Source organism: Ranitomeya imitator, chromosome 1 (assembly GCF_032444005.1).
Source record: "Ranitomeya imitator isolate aRanImi1 chromosome 1, aRanImi1.pri, whole genome shotgun sequence".
In the NCBI taxonomy this organism is placed as follows: Eukaryota; Metazoa; Chordata; class Amphibia; order Anura; family Dendrobatidae; genus Ranitomeya; species Ranitomeya imitator.
The window spans coordinates 250709582-250730644 of record NC_091282.1 but is presented as its reverse complement, the minus strand read 5'-3'; the positions used below and the strand labels follow the sequence as shown (position 1 = coordinate 250730644).

Below are 21063 nucleotides of genomic sequence, written 5' to 3'. Positions count from 1 at the left end.
ATCAAATCCTCTGCGGAGAAATCCGCATAGGACCAGAATACGTGTGCACATCCCGAACCCTAACCCTACCCCTACCCATAACCCTACCCCTAACCCTACCCCTAGTTCTTACCCCAACCTTAGTGGAAAAAAAAAATTATTTATTTTTTTTATTGTCCCTACCTATGGGGGTGACAAAGGGGGGGGGGGTCATTTACTTTTTTTTTTTATTTTGATCACTGAGAAAGGTTATAGGTTATATCTCAGCGATCAAAATTCACTCTGGAACGAATCTGCCGGCCGGCAGATTCGGCGGGCGCACTGCACATGCGCCCGCCATTTTGGAAGATGGCGGCGCCCAGGAAAGAAGACGGACGGACCCCGGGAGGCTTGGTAAGTATAAGGGGGGGGGGGGGAGATCAGGGCACGGGGGGGGGGGCGTCGGAGCACGGGGGGGTGGATCGGAGCATGGGGGGGGTGGATCGGAACACGGGGGGGGTGGATTGGAGCACGGAGTGGGGGATCGCTGTGCGGGGGGGTGATTGGAGCACGGGGGGTGGGATTGGAGCACGGGGGGAGCGGACAGGAGGACGGGGGAGAGGAGCACAGGACGGAGGGGAGCGGACCACAGATCGGGGGGCTGGGGGGGGGGGCGATGGGTGGGGTGGGTGCACATAAGTGTTTCCAGCCACGGCCGATGATATTGCAGCATCGGCCATGGCTGGATTGTAATATTTCACCAGTTTTTTAGGTGAAATATTACAAATCGCTCTGATTGGCAGTTTCACTTTCAACAGCCAATCAGAGCGATCGTAGCCACGGGGGGGTGAAGCCACCCCCCCTGGGCTAAACTACCACTCCCCCTGTCCCTGCAGATCGGGTGAAATGGGAGTTAACCCTTTCATCCGATCTGCAGGGACGCGATCTTTCCATGACGCATATGCTGCGTCATGGGTCGGAATGGCACCGACTTTCATGACGCAGCGTATGCGTCAAAGGTCGGGAAGGGGTTAAGGCCTACATGGCCTTAAATTGACCAGAGCAGGAATCAGGCCACAGTACATAGGCTCTGCTGCCTGTATATTACAAAGACACTCACTGCCTATAACCTGTATTCAGTCTAGTACTACAAGCACACATAGAACACACACAATTCTTGCACAAGTACCATACTGATCTGCAGACAGCCTCTCACACAGCTCTACTACACATGCACTGATACTGATCTGTGCTTATTACACTACATCCTCCTCTCTCGCCAGTACAATGAAAGCAAATTCACCATTTACATCATGTGATCTTGTTACCATAGCCGATTCCTGGCAGCATACCGAACTACTAACTGCTACAGCTTTAGATCATATGTCCCAGAACCTTAGATAATCTCGACCAATAATAATAGCATGTAACAAGTCCTTGATCACATTCAGTTTGTGGGGCACAAAACCTCAGTGTGTGTATATCGACCTAGTCCATGGGATAGTTCTTAGCATTGTAAGGTGGCTGCCAGACACATAGTCGATGGGAGAAACAGGTGCTTCTCACAAAATTAGAATATCATCAAAAAGTTAATTTATTTCAGTTCTTCAATACAAAAAGTGAAACTCATATTATATAGAATCATTACAAACAGAGTGATCTATTTCAAGTGGTTATTTCTGTTAATGTTAATAGTCATTATCTATGTAAAGTAGAACAAAAACACCTGCAAAGGCTTCCTAAGCGTTTAAAAAGGTCCCTTAGTCTGTTTCAGTAGGCTCCATAATCATGGGGAAGACTGCTGACTTGACAGATGTCCAGAAGGCAGTCATTGACACACTCCACAACGAAAGTAAATTTTGTATTTCATTTGGAAATAAAGGGCCCAGAGTCAGGAGTGTTGTGAATTCTGCTCTTGGGTTCCCTCCAGTGGTTGTTGGTGGGAATGCAGTTGTCTCTGACTCGCAGTCCCGGCCAGGTGTATCGGATGATTACAATTCTGACTGGGATATTTAGGTGTGCAGGATCCTTTATCCCTTTCCAGTTGTCAATGTTTCTTTGGAATTATTGGATCTCTGCCTGGCCTCTCCTGCTTAACTGCCAGTTCAGCAAAGATAAGTGTCTGTTTCTTTTTCTGAAGCACATATGCTGTGTGCTTATTTTCAGTGCTGATCTTTTGTTTCTATCTGTCCAGCTTAGACTGTGTCAGTTGTTTTTCTCAGTCTGGTTGGATTCTCTGGAGTGGCAGATATACTCTCCACATCTTTAGTTAGATGGTGGAGTTTTGTATTTTCTGCGGTGGATATTTTTGTAGTATTTTAATTCTGACCGCTTAGTATCCTGTACTGTCCTTTTCTATTTAGCTAGAATTGGCCTCCTTTGCTAAGCCTGTTTTCTGTCTTTTCCGCTCCAACTCACAGTCATTATTTGTGGGGGGCTGCCTATCCTTTGGGGGTCTACTCTGAGGCAAGATAGTTTTCCTATTTCCATCTTTAGGGGTATTTAGTCCTCCGGCTGTGTCGCAGTGTCTAGGTTTTGTTAGGCACACCGCACGGCTACTTCTAGTTGCGGTGATAAGATCAGGGTTTGCGGTCAGTATAGTTTCCACTTATTCCAGTGAAGGTTTTCATGCTGCTCCAAGGCCACCTAATCATAACAGTACAACTGGCCAATAATGAGTTAAATGCATCTCAGAAGAAGGGAAGAAAGGTCTTGAGCCATTTTTTTTTCTTCAGTCTACTTTGTCTACTTCTCCCTCTTAATCCCTGGTTGGCCGAAGAGCCTTGTGCTAGCATGAATGTTCAGGAATTAGCTTCTCGTGTAGACCAGCTTGCTGCTAGAGTACAGGGTACTTCTGATTACATTGTTCAGACTCCTGTTTTAGAGCCGAAGATTCCCACTCCTGATTTGTTTTTTGGTGACAGGTCCAAATTTTTGAGTTTTAAAAACAACTGTAAACTGTTTTTTGCTTTGAGACCTCGATCCTCTGGTGATTCCATTCAACGGGTTAAAATCATCATCTCCCTGCTGTGTGGTGATCCACAGGATTGGGCATTTTCCCTGGAATCTGGGGATCCTGCTTTGCTTAATATAGACTCCTTCTTTCAGGCGTTAGGATTACTGTATGATGAACCTAATTCGGTGGATCAAGCTGAGAAGACCTTGTTGGCCCTGTCTCAGGGGCAAGAGGCAGCTGAATTGTATTGTCAGAAATTCAGAAAATGGTCTGTGTTGACTAAATGGAATAATGATGCTTTGGCGGCAATTTTCAGAAAGGGTCTTTCTGAATCTGTTAAAGATGTTATGGTGGGGTTTCCCACACCCTCCAATCTGAGTCATTCTATGTCTCTGGCCATTCAGATTGATCGGCGCTTGCAGGAGTGCAGAACTGTGCGCGCTGTGGCGTTATCCTCAGAGCAAATTCCTGAGCCTATGCAGTGTGATAGGATTCTGTCTAAAACAGAACGACAAGGTTTCAGATGTCTCAATAGGTTGTGTTATTATTGTGGCGACGCTTCCCATGTCATTTCTGTCTGCCCTAAGCGGACAAAGAGGATCGCCAGTTCATTTACCATCAGTACTGTACAACCTAAATTTCTGTTATCTGTGTCCTTGATCTGTTCATTGTCATCATTTTCTGTCATGGCGTTTGTGGATTCAGGCGCTGCCTTGAACTTGATGGACTTTGACTTTGCTAGGCGTTGTGGTTTTCCCTTGCAGCCTTTGCAGAACCCTATTCCTTTAAGGGGAATTGATGCTACACCCTTGGCTAAAAATAAGCCCCAGATTTGGACACAGGTGACCATGCGCATGGCGCCAGCCCATCAGGAAGATTGTTGATTTCTGGTGTTGCATAATTTGCATGATGCTATCATGCTGGGTTTTCCCTGGTTACAGGTACATAATCCTGTTTTGGATTGGAAGTCCATGTCTGTGACTAGTTGGGGTTGTCAGGGGGTTCATAATGATGTTCCTCTGATGTCTATCGCCCCTTCTCCCTCTTCTGAAATTCCGGAGTTTTTGTCTGATTTTCAGGATGTATTCAATGAGCCCAAGTCCAGTTTCCTTCCACCGCACAGGGACTGCGATTGTGCTATTGACTTGATTCCAGGCTGTAAGTTTCCTAAGGGCCGACTTTTCAACCTGTCTGTACCTGAACATGCCGCCATGCGGAGCTATATTAAGGAGTCTTTGGAGAAAGGGCATATTCGGCCATCTTCTTCACCGTTGGGAGCGGGGTACTTTTTTGTTGCTAAAAAAGATGGTTCCTTAAGACCCTGTATTGATTATCGCCTCTTGAATAAGATCACAGTCAAGTTTCAATATCCTTTACATTTGCTTTCCGATTTGTTTGCTAGGATTAAGGGAGCTAGTTGGTTTACTAAGATTGACTTATAATCTTGTTCGTATTAAGCAGGGTGATGAATGGAAAACTGCGTTTAACACGCCCGAAGGCCATTTTGAATACCTTGTGATGCCATTCGGACTCTCTAATGCTCCATCTGTTTTTCAGTCCTTCATGCATGATATCTTCCGGGATTATCTTGATAAATTCTTGATTGTATATTTGGACGATATTTTGATTTTTTCCGATGATTGGGAGTCTCATGTGCAGCAGGTCAGGATGGTATTTCAGATCCTTCGTGACAATGCCTTGTTTGTGAAAGGGTCTAAGTGTCTATTTGGGGTGCAGAAGGTTTCCTTTTTGGGCTTTATTTTTTCTCCCTCGTCTATAGAGATGGATCCTGTTAAGGTTCAGGCCATTCATGATTGGATTCAGCCCACATCCGTGAAGAGCCTTTAGAAATTTTTGGGTTTTGCTAATTTTTATCGCCGTTTCATTGCTAATTTTTCCAGCGTGGTTAAACCCTTGACTGATTTGACGAAGAAGGGCGCTGATGTGGCGAATTGGTCCCCTGCGGCTGTCTCTGCCTTTCAGGAACTTAAACGTCGTTTTACTTCTGCTCCAGTGTTGCGTCAACCAGATGTTTCTCTTCCGTTTCAGGTTGAGGTTGACGCTTCTGAGATTGGGGCGGGGGCTGTTTTGTCTCAGAGGGATCCTGTTGGTTCCTTAATGAAACCGTGTGCCTTCTTTTCCCGTAAGTTTTCGCCTGCTGAACGCAATTATGATGTCGGCAATCGGGAGTTGTTGGCTATGAAGTGGGCGTTTGAGGAGTGGCGACATTGGCTTGAGGGAGCTAAGCACCGTATTGTGGTCTTGACCGATCATAAGAATCTGATTTACCTCGAGTCTGCCAAATGGTTGAATCCTAGACAGGCTCGATGGTCCTTGTTTTTTTCTCGTTTTGATTTCGTGGTCTCGTACCTTCCGGGTTTTAAGAATATTAAGGCTGATGCCCTCTCTAGGAGTTTTTTGCCTGATTCTCCTGAGGTCTTGGAACCGGTCAGTATTCTGAAAGAAGGGGTGGTCCTTTCTGCCATTTCTCCTGATTTACGATGGGTTCTTCAGGAATTTCAGGCTGACAAACCTGACCGATGTCCTGTGGGGAAACTGTTTGTTCCTAATAGATGGACTAGTAGAGTGATTTCTGAGGTTCACTGTTCCGTGTTGGCTGGTCATCCTGGCATTTTTGGTACCAGAGACTTGGTTGGTAGGTCATTTTGGTGGCCTTCTTTGTCGCGTGATGTGCGTTCTTTTGTGCAGTCCTGTAGTACTTGTGCGCGGGCCAAGCCTTGTTGCTCCCGTGCTAGTGGGTTGCTTTTGCCATTGCCGGTCCCTGAGAGGCCCTGGACGCATATTTCGATGGATTTTATTTCCGATCTTCCTGTTTCCCAGAGGATGTCGGTTATCTGGGTTGTTTGTGACTGATTCTCTAAGATGGTTCATTTGGTGCCTTTGCCTAAATTGCCTTCTTCTTCTGATTTGGTTCCGTTGTTTTTTCAGCATGTGGTTCGTCTGCATGATATTCCGGAGAATATTGTGTCCGACAGAGGTTCCCAGTTTGTTTCTAGGTTTTGGCGGGCCTTTTGTGCCAAGCTGGGCATTGATTTGTCTTTTTCTTCTGCATTTCATCCTCAGACAAACAGCCAGACCGAGCGAACTAATCAGACTTTGGAGACTTATTTGAGATGCTTTGTGTCTGCTGATCAGGATGATTGGGTGGCTTTTTTGCCATTGGCCGAGTTTGCCCTTAATAATCGGGCTAGTTCGGCTACTTTGGTTTCGCCTTTCTTTTGTAATTTTGGTTTTCACCCTTGTATTTCTTCTGGGCAGATTGAGCCTTCTGACTGTCCTGGTGTGGATTCTGTGGTTGACAGGTTGCAACAGATTTGGGCTCGTGTGGTGGACAATTTGGTGTTGTCTCAGGAGGAGGCTCAGCGTTTTGCTAACCGTCGTCGGTGTGTTGGTTAACGGCTTCAGGTTGGGGATCTGGTTTGGTTGTCTTCCCGTCATGTTCTGATGGTTTCTTCTCCTAAGTTTAAGCCTCGGTTTATTGGTCCTTATAGGATTTCTGAGATTATTAATCCGGTGTCTTTTCGACTGGCGCTTCCGGCCTCTTTTGCTATCCATAATGTCTTCCATAGATCTTTGTTGCGGAAATATTTGGAGCCCGTTGTTCCCTCTGTTGATCCTCCGGCCCCAGTGTTGGTTGATGGGGAGTTGGAATATGTTGTTGAGAAGATTTTGGATTCCCGTTTTTCGAGGCGGAAGCTTCAGTACCTGGTCAAATGGAAGGGTTATGGCCAGGAGGATAATTCTTGGGTTTTTGCCTCTGATGTCCATGCTGCTGATTTGGTCCGTGCCTTTCATCTGGCTCGTCCTGATCATCCTGGGGGCCCTGGTGAGGGTTCGGTGACCCCTCCTCAAGGGGGGTACTGTTGTGAATTCTGCTCTTGGGTTCCCTCCAGTGGTTGTTGGTGGGAATGCAGTTGTCTCTGACTCGCAGTCCTGGCCAGGTGTATCGGATGATTACAATTCTGACTGGGATATTTAGGTGTGCAGGATCCTTTAGCCCTTGCCAGTTGTCAATGTTTCTTTGGAATTATTGGATCTCTGCCTGCCTCTCCTGCTTAACTGCCAGTTCAGCAAAGATAAGTGTCTGTTTCTTTTTCTGAAGCACATATGCTGTGTGCTTATTTTCAGTGCTGATCTTTTGTTTCTATTTGTCCAGCTTAGACTGTGTCAGTTGATTTTTTCAGTCTGGTTGGATTCTCTGGAGTGGCAGATATACTCTCCACATCTTTAGTTAGATGGTGGAGTTTTGTATTTTCTGCTGTGGATATTTTTGTAGTATTTTGTCACGCCGACCTTTTTAGAAAACACCAGTGATTGTCTTACCGCTGTCTCTAACATCATGTCCTCCCTCTATCTGAAACTAAACCTGTCAAAAACTGAACTCCTCGTGTTCTCTCCCTCTACTAACCTACCTTTGCCTGACATTGCCATCTCCGTGTGCGGTTCCACCATTACTCCAAAGCAACATGCCCGCTGCCTTGGGGTCATCCTTGATTCTGACCTTTCATTCACCCCCCACATCCAATCACTAGCTCGCTCTTCTTACCTGCATCTCAAAAACATTTCTAGAATTCGCCCTTTTCTTACTTTCGACTCTGCAAAAACTCTGTTTCACTTATTCATTCTTGTCTGGACTATTGTACAAATAATTGGACAAATGTCAGCTGACAGATCACCAGTGAGACCAAATTGTGGAGTTACGCCCGTCATTTTACAAGCGCGCTTGGAGACAAAAAGACACCTCACACATATCCTGTGAGCAAGTCACTTTTATCTGAAGTAATAGAAAGAGAGCAATATTTTATACCATTTACAACAAATGTAATTCTCAATAAAATTCATGTAGCCCCCACCATCACCCAGGGTCATACTGACCTTTAATCTCTCACGTACCAAATAACATGTTGTGACTGAATATTGAGAACATACATGATAAGAAGTATGGTCTCCTTGAAGCGGAGACACTAAGACTACTGCATCAACAGATTCTAGTAATTCTAACAATTAAAGGCAAGAGGCACTTAAAGGCAAACTATTAACCCTTCTATATCATAACTCTCTACTAATCGGCCTCCCTCTTACCAAACTCTCCCCGCTCCAATCTGTCCTGAATGCTGCTGCCAGGATCATATTCCTCACCAACCGTTACACCGATGCCTCTACCTTGTGCCAGTCATTACACTGGCTACCCATCCATTCTAGAATCCAGTACAAAACTACTACCCTCATCCACAAAGCACTCCATGGCTCAGCACCACCCTACATCTCCTCTCTGGTCTCAGTCTACCACCCTACCCGTGCCCTCCGCTCCGCTAATGACCTCAGGTTAGCATCCTCAATAATCAGAACCTCCCACTCCAATCTTCAAGATTTTACACGTGCTGCGCCGATTCTTTGGAATGCACTACCTAGGTTAATACGAATAATCCCCAATCCCCACAGTTTTAAGCGTACCCTAAAAACTCATTTGTTCAGACTGGCCTACCGCCTCAATGCATTAACCTAACGATCCCTGTGTGGCCTATTTAAAAAAAAAAAAAACAAAAAAAAAAAACAGGTTCCTCGCATTATGTTCTCATTCATTTTATGCAGTTAATAGCCCTCTGTGTCTGTACTGCTACATACTTAGGAAGTTAACTAGTTCATGCAGCTTTACATGAACACCCGAGCCTTACACTAGGCCGAATAACTAAAGCAATTGTTACCATCCACCTCTCGTGTCTCCCCTTTTCCTCATAGTTTGTAAGCTTGCGAGCAGGGCCCTCATTCCTCCTGGTATCTGTTTTGAACTGTATTTCTGTTATGCTGTAATGTCTATTGTCTGTACAAGTCCCCTCTATAATTTGTACAGCGCTGCGGAATATGTTGGCGCTATATAAATAAAAAGTATTATTATTATTATTTTAATGCTGACCGCTTAGTATCCTGTACTGTCCTTTTCTATTTAGCTAGAATTGGCCTCCTTTGCTAAGCCTGTTTTCTGCCTGCGTGTGTCTTTTCCTCTCCAACTCACAGTCATTATTCGTGGGGGGCTGCCTATCCTTTTGGGGTCTACTCTGAGGCAAGATAGTTTTCCTATTTCCATCTTTAGGGGTATTGTTGTGAATTCTGTGGTCGGGCTCCCTCCTGTGGTCATGAATGGTACTTCGGCTGGTTCTGTCCATGGACTTCCTCTGGTGGGTGTTTCTGAGTTTCCTTCCACAGGTGACGAGGTTAATTCGTTAGCTGGCTGCTCTATTTAAATCCACTTACCGTATATACTCGAGTATAAGCCGACCCGAGTATAAGCCGACCCCCCTAATTTTGCCACAAAAAACTGGGAAAACTTATTGACTCGAGTATAAGCCTAGGGTAGAAAATGCAGCATTTACCGGTGAATTTCAAAAATAAAAATAGATGCTCCATACCGTTCATTATTGCCCCATAGATGCTCCATATACAACTGTGCTATATAGAATGCTCTGCACCGTTGATTATGGCCCCATAGATGCTCCTTATAATGCTGTGCCATATATGCTCTGCACCTTTGATTATGGCCCCATAGGTGCTCCTTATAATGCTGTGCCCCATATATGCTCTGCACCTTTATGGCCCCATAGGTGCTCCTTATAATGCTGTGCCATATATGCTCTGCACCTTTGATTATGGCCACATAGGTGCTCCTTATAATGCTGTGCCCCATATATGCTCTGCACCTTTATGGCCCCATAGGTGCTCCTTATAATGCTGTGCCCCATTTATGCTCTGCACCTTTATGGCCCCATAGGTGCTCCTTATAATGCTGTGCCCCATATATGCTCTGCACCTTTATGGCCCCATAGGTGCCCCTTATAATGCTGTGCCCCATATATGCTCTGCACCTTTATGGCCCCATAGGTGCTCCTTATAATGCTGTGCCCCATTTATGCTCTGCACCTTTATGGCCCCATAGGTGCTCCTTATAATGCTGTGCCCCATATATGCTCTGCACCTTTATGGCCCCATAGGTGCTCCTTATAATGCTGTGCCCCATATATGCTCTGCACCTTTATGGCCCCATAGGTGCTCCTTATAATGCTGTGCCCCATATATGCTCTGCACCTTTATGGCCCCATAGGTGCTCCTTATAATGCTGTGCCCCATATATGCTCTGCACCTTTATGGCCCCATAGGTGCTCCTTATAATGCTGTGCCCCTTATATGCTCTGCACCTTTATGGCCCCATAGGTGCTCCTTATAATGCTGTGCCCCATATATGCTCTGCACCTTTATGGCCCCATAGGTGCTCCTTATAATGCTGTGCCCCTTATATGCTCTGCACCTTTATGGCCCCATAGGTGCTCCTTATAATGCTGTGCCCCATATATGCTCTGCACCTTTATGGCCCCATAGGTGCTCCTTATAATGCTGTGCCCCTTATATGCTCTGCACCATTATGGCCCCATAGGTGCTCCTTATAATGCTGTGCCCCTTATATGCTCTGCACCTTTATGGCCCCATAGGTGCTCCTTAGAATGCTGCTGGTGCTGCCATAAAAAAAAAAATCACATACTCACCTCTCTTCTCAGGACGCCGGCGCTTTCAATAATTACCTGCTCCTCTGCGGCTCCGTCTCCAGCACTGACGCTCAGCAGAGGGCGCGCACTGACTACGTCACAGCGCCCTCTAACCTGAGCGTCACTGCCAGAGGACGCTGCAGACGGAGCCGGAGCGAGGAGCAGGTAATTATAGCGCTGCGCTCCCCTTACCTGCTGCGGCGCGGTCCCTGCAGTCCCTGGCTTCTCCGGCGCTGCAGCTTCTTCCTGTAATTGAGCGGTCACATGGCACCGATCATTTACAGCAATGAATATGCGGCTCCTCCCCTATGGGGGTGGAGCTGCCTATTCATTTCTGTAATGAGCGGTGCCATGTGACCGCTCAGTGCAGGAAGAATCTGCAGCGCCGGAGAAGCCAGGGACTGCAGGGACCGCGCTGGGAGCAGGTAAGTATGATTACACAGCCCCCGCTCCCCCTCCCCTGCTGACACCCGGGTATATGACTCGAGTATAAGCCGAGAGGGGGACTTTCAGCCCAAAAAAATGGGCTGAAAATCTCGGCTTATACTCGAGTATATACGGTAGATCTTTGCTCCATGCCACCTGTCAATGTTCCAGTATTGGTCTAGTTCACTCCTGGATCGTTCTTGTGACCTGTCTTCCCAGCAGAAGCTAAGTTCCTGCTTGTTTTTCTTTGGTTTGCTATTTTTCTGTCCAGCTTGCTATTTTTATTGTTGTCTTGCTTGCTGGAAGCTCTGGGACACAGAGGGAGCGCCTCCGCACCGTGAGTCGGTGCGGAGGGTCTTTTTGCACCCTCTGCGTGGTCTTTTTGGAGGTTTTTGTGCTGACCGCAAAGCAACCTTTCCTATCCTCAGTCTGTTCAGTAAGTCGGGCCTCGCTTTGCTAAATCTATTTCATCTCTGTGTTTGTATTTTCATCTTTACTCACAGTCATTATATGTGGGGGGCTGCCTTTTCCTTTGGGGAATTTCTGTGAGGCAAGGTAGGCTTTATTTTTCTATCTTCAGGGCTAGCTAGTTCCTTAGGCTGTGCCGAGTTACATAGGGAGCGTTAGGAGCAATCCACGGCTATTTCTAGTGTGTTAGATAGGATTAGGGATTGCGGTCAGCAGTGTTCCCACGTCCCAGAGCTCGTCCTTTATTATCAGTGACTATCTGGTCATTCCGTGTGCTCTTAACCACCAGGTCCATTATTGTCCTGACCACCAGGTCATAACAGTACAGGTGGCCCAAAGTACTAATGCATCTCAATAGAGGGATAAGAGAAGTTCTGAGACCATTTTTTTTTCTTTGCAGTGTGTTTTGTCTCTCTTTTCCCCTTTACCTCTGGGTGGTTCAGGACACAGGTGTAAACATGGACATTCAAGGTCTGTCCTCTTGGATGGATAATCTCACTACAAGGGTACAAAACATTCAAGATTTTGTGGTTCAGAATCCGATGTCAGAGCCTAGGATTCCAATTCCTGATTTGTTTTTTGGTGATAGATCTAAGTTCTTGAATTTCAAAAATAATTGTAAATTGTTTCTTGCCTTGAAACCTCGCTCCTCAGGTGACCCTGTTCAACAAGTAAAGATCATTATTTCTTTGTTACGTGGTGACCCTCAAGACTGGGCATTTTCCCTTGCGCCAGGAGATCCGGCATTGCGTGATGTTGATGCGTTTTTCCTGGCGCTTGGATTGCTTTATGACGAACCTGATTCAGTGGATCAGGCAGAGAAAATCTTGCTGGCTCTGTGTCAGGGTCAGGATGAAGCGGAGATATATTGTCAGAAGTTTAGAAAGTGGTCTGTGCTCACTCAGTGGAATGAATGTGCCCTGGCAGCAATCTTCAGAAAGGGTCTCTCTGAAGCCCTTAAGGATGTCATGGTGGGATTTCCCATGCCTGCTGGTCTGAATGAGTCTATGTCTTTGGCCATTCAGATCGATCGACGCTTGCGTGAGCGTAAAGCTGTGCACCATTTGGCGGTACTATCTGAGCATGGGCCTGAGCCTATGCAATGTGATAGGACTTTGACCAGAGCTGAACGGCAAGAACACAGACGTCGGAATGGGCTATGTTTTTACTGTGGTGATTCCACTCATGCTATCTCTGATTGTCCTAAGCGCACTAAGCGGTTCGCTAGGTCTGCCACCATTGGTACGGTACAGTCTAAATTTCTATTGTCCGTTACTCTGATTTGCTCTTTGTCATCCTATTCTGTTATGGCATTTGTGGATTCAGGCGCTGCCCTGAATTTGATGGACTTGGAGTTTGCCAGGCGCTGTGGTTGTTTCTTGGAGCCCTTGCAGTATCCTATTCCATTGAGAGGAATTGATGCTACGCCTTTGGCCAAGAATAAGCCTCAGTACTGGACCCAATTGACCATGTGCATGGCTCCTGCACATCAGGAGGATATCAGCTTTCTGGTGTTGCATAATCTGCATGATGTGGTTGTTTTGGGGTTGCCATGGCTACAGGATCATAATCCAGTATTGGACTGGAAATCTATGTCTGTGTCCAGCTGGGGTTGCCAGGGGGTACATGGTGATGTTCCATTTTTGTCTATTTCGTCTTCCACTCCTTCTGAAGTTCCAGAGTTTTTGTCGGATTATCGGGATGTATTTGATGAGCCCAAAGCCAGTGCCCTACCTCCTCATAGGGATTGCGATTGTGCAATTAATTTGATTCCTGGTAGTAAGTTTCCTAAGGGCCGATTGTTCAATTTATCTGTGCCAGAACACGCCGCTATGCGGAGTTATATAAAGGAATCCTTGGAGAAAGGCCATATTCGCCCGTCGTCATCACCGTTAGGAGCAGGGTTCTTTTTTGTGGCCAAGAAGGATGGTTCTTTGAGACCTTGTATTGATTACCGCCTTCTTAATAAAATTACAGTCAAATTTCAGTATCCTTTGCCGTTGCTGTGATTTGTTTGCTCGTATTAAAGGGGCTAGTTGGTTCACCAAGATAGATCTTCGAGGGGCGTATAATCTTGTGCGTATTAAACAAGGCGATGAATGGAAAACAGCATTTAATACGCCCGAGGGCCATTTTGAGTACCTGGTTATGCCATTCGGGCTTTCCAATGCTCCATCAGTATTTCAGTCCTTTATGCATGACATCTTCCGAGAGTACCTGGATAAATTCCTGATTGTGTATTTGGATGATATTTTGGTCTTTTCGGATGATTGGGAGTCTCATGTGAAGCAGGTCAGAATGGTGTTCCAGGTCCTTCGTGCGAATTCCTTGTTTGTAAAGGGGTCAAAGTGTCTCTTTGGAGTTCAGAAGGTTTCATTTTTGGGGTTCATTTTTTCCCCTTCTACTATCGAGATGGACCCTGTTAAAGTCCAGGCCATTTACGATTGGACTCAGCCGACATCTGTGAAGAGCCTGCAAAAGTTCCTGGGCTTTGCTAATTTTTATTGGCGCTTCATCGCTAATTTTTCTAGTGTTGCTAAACCGTTGACTGATTTGACCAAGAAGGGTGCTGATGTGGTCAATTGGTCTTCTGCAGCTGTAGAGGCTTTTCAGGAGTTGAAGCGTCGTTTTTCTTCTGCCCCTGTGTTGTGCCAGCCAGATGTTTCGCTCCCGTTTCAGGTTGAGGTTGATGCTTCTGAGATTGGAGCAGGGGCTGTTTTGTCGCAAAGAAGTTCTGATGGCTCGGTGATGAAGCCATGTGCTTTCTTTTCTAGAAAGTTTTCGCCTGCTGAGCGTAATTATGATGTTGGTAATCGAGAGTTGTTGGCCATGAAGTGGGCATTTGAGGAGTGGCGTCATTGGCTTGAAGGAGCCAAGCATCGCGTGGTGGTCTTGACAGATCACAAGAATTTGACTTATCTTGAGTCTGCCAAATGGTTGAATCCAAGACAGGCTCGATGGTCGTTATTTTTCTCCCGTTTTGATTTTGTGGTTTCGTACCTTCCGGGCTCTAAGAATGTGAAGGCTGATGCCCTGTCAAGGAGTTTTGTGCCTGACTCTCCGGGTGTTCCTGAGCCGGCAGGTATTCTCAAAGAGGGGGTAATTTTGTCTGCCATCTCCCCTGATTTGCGGCGGGTGCTGCAAAAATTTCAGGTTGATAGACCTGACCGTTGCCCAGCGGAGAAACTGTTTGTCCCTGATAGATGGACTAGTAGAGTTATCTCTGAGATTCATTGTTCAGTGTTGGCAGGGTATCCTGGAATCTTTGGTACCAGAGATTTGGTGGCTAGATCCTTTTGGTGGCCGTCTTTGTCACGGGATGTGCGTTCTTTTGTGCAGTCCTGTGGGACTTGTGCTCGGGCTAAGCCCTGCTGTTCTCGTACCAGTGGGTTGCTTTTGCCCTTGCCGGTCCCGAAGAGGCCATAGACGCATATTTCTATGGATTTTATTTCGGATCTCCCCGTCTCTCAAAAGATGTCGGTCATTTGGGTGGTTTGTGATCGCTTTTCTAAGATGGTCCATTTGGTACCTTTGTCTAAATTGCCTTCCTCCTCTGATTTGGTGCCATTATTTTTCCAGCATGTGGTTCGTTTACATGGTATCCCGGAGAACATCGTTTCTGACAGAGGTTCCCAGTTTGTTTCGAGGTTTTGGCGATCCTTTTGTGCTAGGATGGGCATTGATTTGTCTTTTTCCTCGGCCTTCCATCCTCAGACAAATGGCCAAACCGAACGAACTAATCAGACTTTGGAAACATATCTGAGATGCTTTGTTTCTGCTGATCAGGATGATTGGGTGTCCTTTTTGCCGTTGGCTGAGTTCGCTCTTAATAATCGGGCCAGCTTGGCTACTTTGGTTTCGCCATTTTTCTGCAATTCTGGTTTCCATTCTCGTTTCTCTTCAGGGCAGGTTGAGTCTTCGGACTGTCCTGGTGTAGATACTGTGGTGGATAGGTTGCAGCAGATTTGGACTCATGTGGTGGACAATTTGACATTGTCCCTGGAGAAGGCTCAATGTTTCACTAACCGCCGGCGCTGTGTGGGTCCCCGACTTCGTGTTGGGGATTTGGTTTGGTTGTCGTCTCGTTATGTTCCTATGAAGGTTTCCTCTCCTAAGTTTAAGCCTCGTTTCATTGGTCCGTATAAGATTTCTGAGGTTATCAATCCTGTGTCATTTCGTTTGGCTCTTCCTGCTTCTTTTGCCATTCATAATGTGTTCCATAGGTCGTTATTGCGGAGATACGTGGCGCCTGTGGTTCCATCCGTTGATCCTCCTGCCCCGGTGTTGGTTGAGGGGGAGTTGGAGTATGTGGTGGAGAAGATTTTGGATTCTCGTATTTTGAGACGGAAATTCCAGTACCTGGTCAAGTGGAAGGGTTATGGTCAGGAAGATAATTCCTGGGTTTTTGCCTCTGATGTTCATGCTGCCGATCTGGTTCGTGCCTTTCATTTGGCTCATCCTGGTCGGCCTGGGGGCTCTGGTGAGGGTTCGGTGACCCCTCCTCAAGGGGGGAGTACTGTTGTGAATTCTGTGGTCGGGCTCCCTCCTGTGGTCATGAATGGTACTTCGGCTGGTTCTGTCCATGGACTTCCTCTGGTAGGTGTTTCTGAGTTTCCTTCCACAGGTGACGAGGTTAATTCATTAGCTGGCTGCTCTATTTAACTCCACTTAGATCTTTGCTCCATGCCACCTGTCAATGTTCCAGTATTGGTCTAGTTCACTCCTGGATCGTTCTTGTGACCTGTCTTCCCAGCAGAAGCTAAGTTCCTGCTTGTTTTTCTTTGATTTGCTATTTTTCTGTCCAGTTTGCTATTTTTATTGTTGTCTTGCTTGCTGGAAGCTCTGGGACGCAGAGGGAGCGCCTCCGCACCGTGAGTCGGTGCGGAGGGTCTTTTTGCGCCCTCTGCGTGGTCTTTTTGGAGGTTTTTGTGCTGACCGCAAAGCAACCTTTCCTATCCTCAGTCTGTTCGGTAAGTCGGGCCTCGCTTTGCTAAATCTATTTCATCTCTGTGTTTGTATTTTCATCTTTACTCACAGTCATTATATGTGGGGGGCTGCCTTTTCCTTTGGGGAATTTCTCTGAGGCAAGGTAGGCTTTATTTTTCTATCTTCAGGGCTAGCTAGTTTCTTAGGCTGTGTCGAGTTGCATAGGGAGCGTTAGGAGCAATCCACGGCTATTTCTAGTGTGTGTGATAGGATTAGGGATTGCGGTCAGCAGAGTTCCCACGTCCCAGAGCTCGTCCTTTATTATCAGTGACTATCTGGTCATTCCGTGTGCTCTTAACCACCAGGTCCATTATTGTCCTGACCACCAGGTCATAACAGGGTATTTAGTCCTCCGGCTGTGTCGAGGTGTCTAGGTTTTGTTAGGCACAACCCACGGCTACTTCTAGTTGCGGTGATAAGATCAGGGTTTACGGTCAGTATAGTTTCCACTTACTCCAGTGAAGGTTTTCATGCTGCTCCAAGGCCACCTAATCATAACACAGGAGTAAGAGTAGGGAGACACACAATCTAAGCTGCTTGAGGTCTAGTGTTATGTTTCCACAATCAGTGATGGTTTGGGGAGCCATGTCATCTACTGGTGTAGGTCCACTTTGTTTTATCAAGACCAAAGTCAGTGCGGCCGTCTACCAGGAAATTTTAGAGCAATTTATGTTTCCCTCTGCTGACAAGCTTATTGGAGATGGAAATTTCATTCTCCAGCAGGACTTGGAGAATGAGAATCTATGGGGTATTGTTAAGAGGAAGATGAAAGACACCAGACCCAACAATGCAGACGAGCTGAAGGCTGCTATCAAAGCAACTTGGGCTTCCATAACACCTCAGCAGTGCCACAGTCTGATCGCCTCCATGCCATGCAGCATTGAGGCAGTAAGTGATGCAAAAGGAGCCCCAACCAAGTATTGAGTGAATTTAAAGAACTGTTATGATCCAGTGACCTTGGAGCCGCATGGAACTTTCTCTGGAGTTGGTGTAAACTGTACTGACCGCAAATCCTGAACTTAACACCTCAACTAGAAGTAGCCGTGGGGTGTGCCTAACAAATCCTAGACACCTCGACACAGCCGGAGGACTAAATACCCCTAAATATGGAAATAGGAATTCTACCTTGCCTCAGAGCAGAACCCCAAAGGATAGGCAGCCCCCCACAAATATTGACTGTGAGTAGTAGAGGAAAATACACACGCAGGCAGGAAACAGGATTTAGCAAAAGAGGCCACTCTAGCTAAAATAGGAAAGGATAGGACAGAATACTAAGCGGTCAGTCAGTATTAAAACCCTTCCAAAAGTATCCACAGCAGAAAATACAAAAAATTCCACAATCTAACTAAATATGTGGAGCGTATATCTGCAACTCCAGAGAATCCAACAAGACTGAGAAAACACTGACACAATCTAAGCTGGACAAGAGAAAACAAATGAATAGCACAGAATTATTAAGCACACAGCATGTGTGCCACCGAAACAAAAAACAAACACTTATATTTGCTGAATTGGCAGCAAGGCAGGAGGAACCAGACAAAGATCCAAAACCTCCCAGAACCATGGACAACTGGCACAGACTAATGAATCCTGCACACCTAAATACCCCAGTCAGAACTGCAATCAGCAGAAACACCTGACCATGACTGCAACTCAGGGACAACTGAATTACCACCTACAACCACTGGAGGGAACCCAAAAGCAGAATTCACAACAAAGAACATACATTTCAGCAGGCCAACATTTCGAATTTTAAAATTATTTTTCAAGCTGGTGTTATGAAGAATTCTAATTTACTGAGATAATGACTTTTTGATTTTCATTGGCTGTAAGCCATAATCATCAACATTAACAGAAATAAACACTTGAAATAGATCACTATGTTTGTAATGACTCTATGTAATACATATACGAGTTCACTTTTTGCATTATAGAACTGAAATAAATTAACTTTTTGATAATATTCTAATTTTGTGAGATGCATATGTATGTATCACAGAGGAGGAAGTCCTCTGTGATATAAACCTGGAGTAATGCTCTAGTACACATAGTACTAAAAGGGGTGAATTGGCTATGACAGGGCCAGGTTTGATGTGAGCAGCTGAGGAGTTGGACGGCACAGCTGCTCACCATATCTCCGACCCTGGGTGTGGTTTACATTGTAAAATGTGTCCGATTTGTCTCACACATGGTCTGTATGTGGAGGTGTGCACACCTCCAGGATTGTGAGCCTTTACTAAAGGCCTTAGAAATTGTAATATAACCCAAGCAGGCAAAGCTTTATGTTTCATATTATGCCGGACAAAGGCTGTATTTACCATATTTTTCGGACTCGTAAGACGCAATTTTTTTCAAAAAATTTTTTGGAGGAAAATGGGGATGCGTCTTATAGTTGGAATATTCTTACAAGTAGTGTGGCTGCAGCAGGAGTCGGGCGATTCTGTGGCGGTCCCGGTCTGACGCTGCAGGGCGATGATCACACTACCTTCCCAGGCTGGTGCGGTAGTGCTCTGTGGTGCAGGGGGGCTCCGCCGGCATTTTGTGAAAGCCCGGAGGCCCCCGCACATCCATTGCTGCGATGTGGTGGTTTCCGGGAAAATGGCCGCCGGGGGCGGCGCATGCTCAGATTGAGATCTCGGCCCCTTGACCGAATGAGGAACAGCACTCAAGGCAGGGTAGGCAAAGAAGGAGTTTCGCTAGACAATGCTGCAGTCCATTGGTTCTGGGATTTGGTCAACACCATCTCTCTGTACCGAGGTGCTATGTGAAGCTCGCACACGACATTGCGGAACCCGGTTCTCCTCCGCACAACTATGTTACATAGACAGCTACCAGTTCTCAGGGCTCCCCTCAGCCACACCAGTAACGCCTGACACTGCAACAATGTCACCTTCCGGCTGGACAGCTCCCCCATGCTTTCAGACAGTGCTTGCAATCTGCCTTTACCCAGGACATTAAATTTTTACACTTCAATCACCTGTGCTCTTTGGGACTTCTCGCCTGCATCCAAAACACCAATTGTAGAGATTCACGCTATTACGTAGGCATTGGGTAGCGCTCACACAGGCAATGCGGTTTGGTCAAAAAGTGCAGTTTTATTGCTTTCATAAAACTCCAAGGAATTCAAAAATCAAAAACAGCCTCTTCCAGGCACAAAGGTATAACAGCAGATAAGCAGTTCATTTAGCAGGGCAGGTATATTTCAGTGCGGACTCACAAGAACAGATTGCAGTCCTTTCTCTACAGGCTGCAGCTTCCACAAGGTTCTCTGCAGCGCCAACACACAGACTGCTCAGCTTTCTTAGCTGACCCATGCAGTCTCCATTCAGAGAGAAACCCCAGCACATCTCTCGCTCAGCTATAGCTCACTCACCAGCAGCACACTCCACTCTGCGCAACATCCAACAGACTGACACACCTAGTGAATGCAGGCCCTGGTTCTTAGTAGTCAAAGTCAGCCGGGTGCATGTAATGAAGACCTGCAGTGCGAGAATTTAACCCAGTCCTATGTGGCTTTGATATTAGATAGATTACCTGAAGGGTCATATGCAAGGCAATGTAAGGATTTATCCTTTCCAAAGATGCGGCTGATGAAGCTTTTATGATCTTTGTAATCCCAAACCTTCAAAATTCCATTATAACTTCCAACAGCAATCTGCGTCTTGTTTGGGTGACAGGCAAGTGCGTGAACAGCGTCAGTGGGTTCTTGTAACTCTTTCTTCAGCATTGTACCATCAGTAAACACATGCAGAACCATACCATCTGATGTGGATACAATGAAATTACTGAGACAAAAAGGAGAGATTAACTTATTATTCTGTTCACTCATTTTCATAAGAAAGGTGATATACAGTACTTCACAATTACCTATAACGGAGAGTTCTTCTTTACTTTGATAATGTTCTAATCAATACAACCATTGGTTCATAGCACTGATTGCAAGTTTCAGAGAAAAATACTGCATTACTGCAAGTTCAATGTTCTCTTTAGGAATAAAGCGGCTGGGTGTGTATCGTTAATATTGGCGCTGCAAGCCTGCAATATTTGTTATTACATACACAATAAGTGTAAGCAATGTGACATCTATTAAAAATTAAACCTTTGTAACATTTTTTTTTATTTTACGACCAATTTAATTGCATGCTCATCAGTGGTGATCCGAGTGCTGAGACCCCACTAAATGCTTCAAATCCTCCTACCACCCCCTCCCGAGAGGTGCACAGGTCAGGAGACAAGAACGAAAAGCTCCTGCGTGAACTAAAAGCGGAGAATGGATACAATAGAATTAATTTTCTACAAAGGCTATGCTTTATAATGAATCTGTGCCACAGTCAGTGTGAAGGCTCAGACAGGAGCTATTCTCTCCTGTCACCTGAGCTGCACACTTCTCAGGGTGCTTTTGAGCAACTGGTAGAGTCTCAAAAATGGTAGGTACCGGTATATTGAATTTTTTTTTAAAAGGTTTACTTGCTCTGTAATGATGTTACAGTGTAACCCTGGCTCATCCAATGTTATGAAATCAGCCTATATTTAACCCTATAGTTTCTTAGGAAAGTCTAATATCACCAGTGCACTATTGCGGCTCATGCATGCAGCTGTAATATGGCTCTGTACAAACTCTAAGAGGCAATACTAAACAGCCAAATGCAGTTTTTTTGTAAAAAATTAAAGAAAACTCAAATCGGAAAAAAATAATTGTGGTGCTTTTGATTG

At 45.8% G+C, this 21063-nt stretch overlaps 1 protein-coding gene across 1 annotated transcript in view; it reads right to left on the bottom strand.

Moving 5' to 3' along the window:
• Positions 1 to 21063, bottom strand: part of CFAP251 (cilia and flagella associated protein 251) — a 179216-nt gene that overhangs the window by 75979 nt on the left and 82174 nt on the right. Inside the window, exon 12 of the mRNA XM_069755502.1 lies at positions 19885 to 20135. Within this exon, the coding sequence (XP_069611603.1) occupies positions 19885 to 20135 (251 nt within the window). The remainder of the gene's footprint in view (positions 1 to 19884; positions 20136 to 21063) is intronic.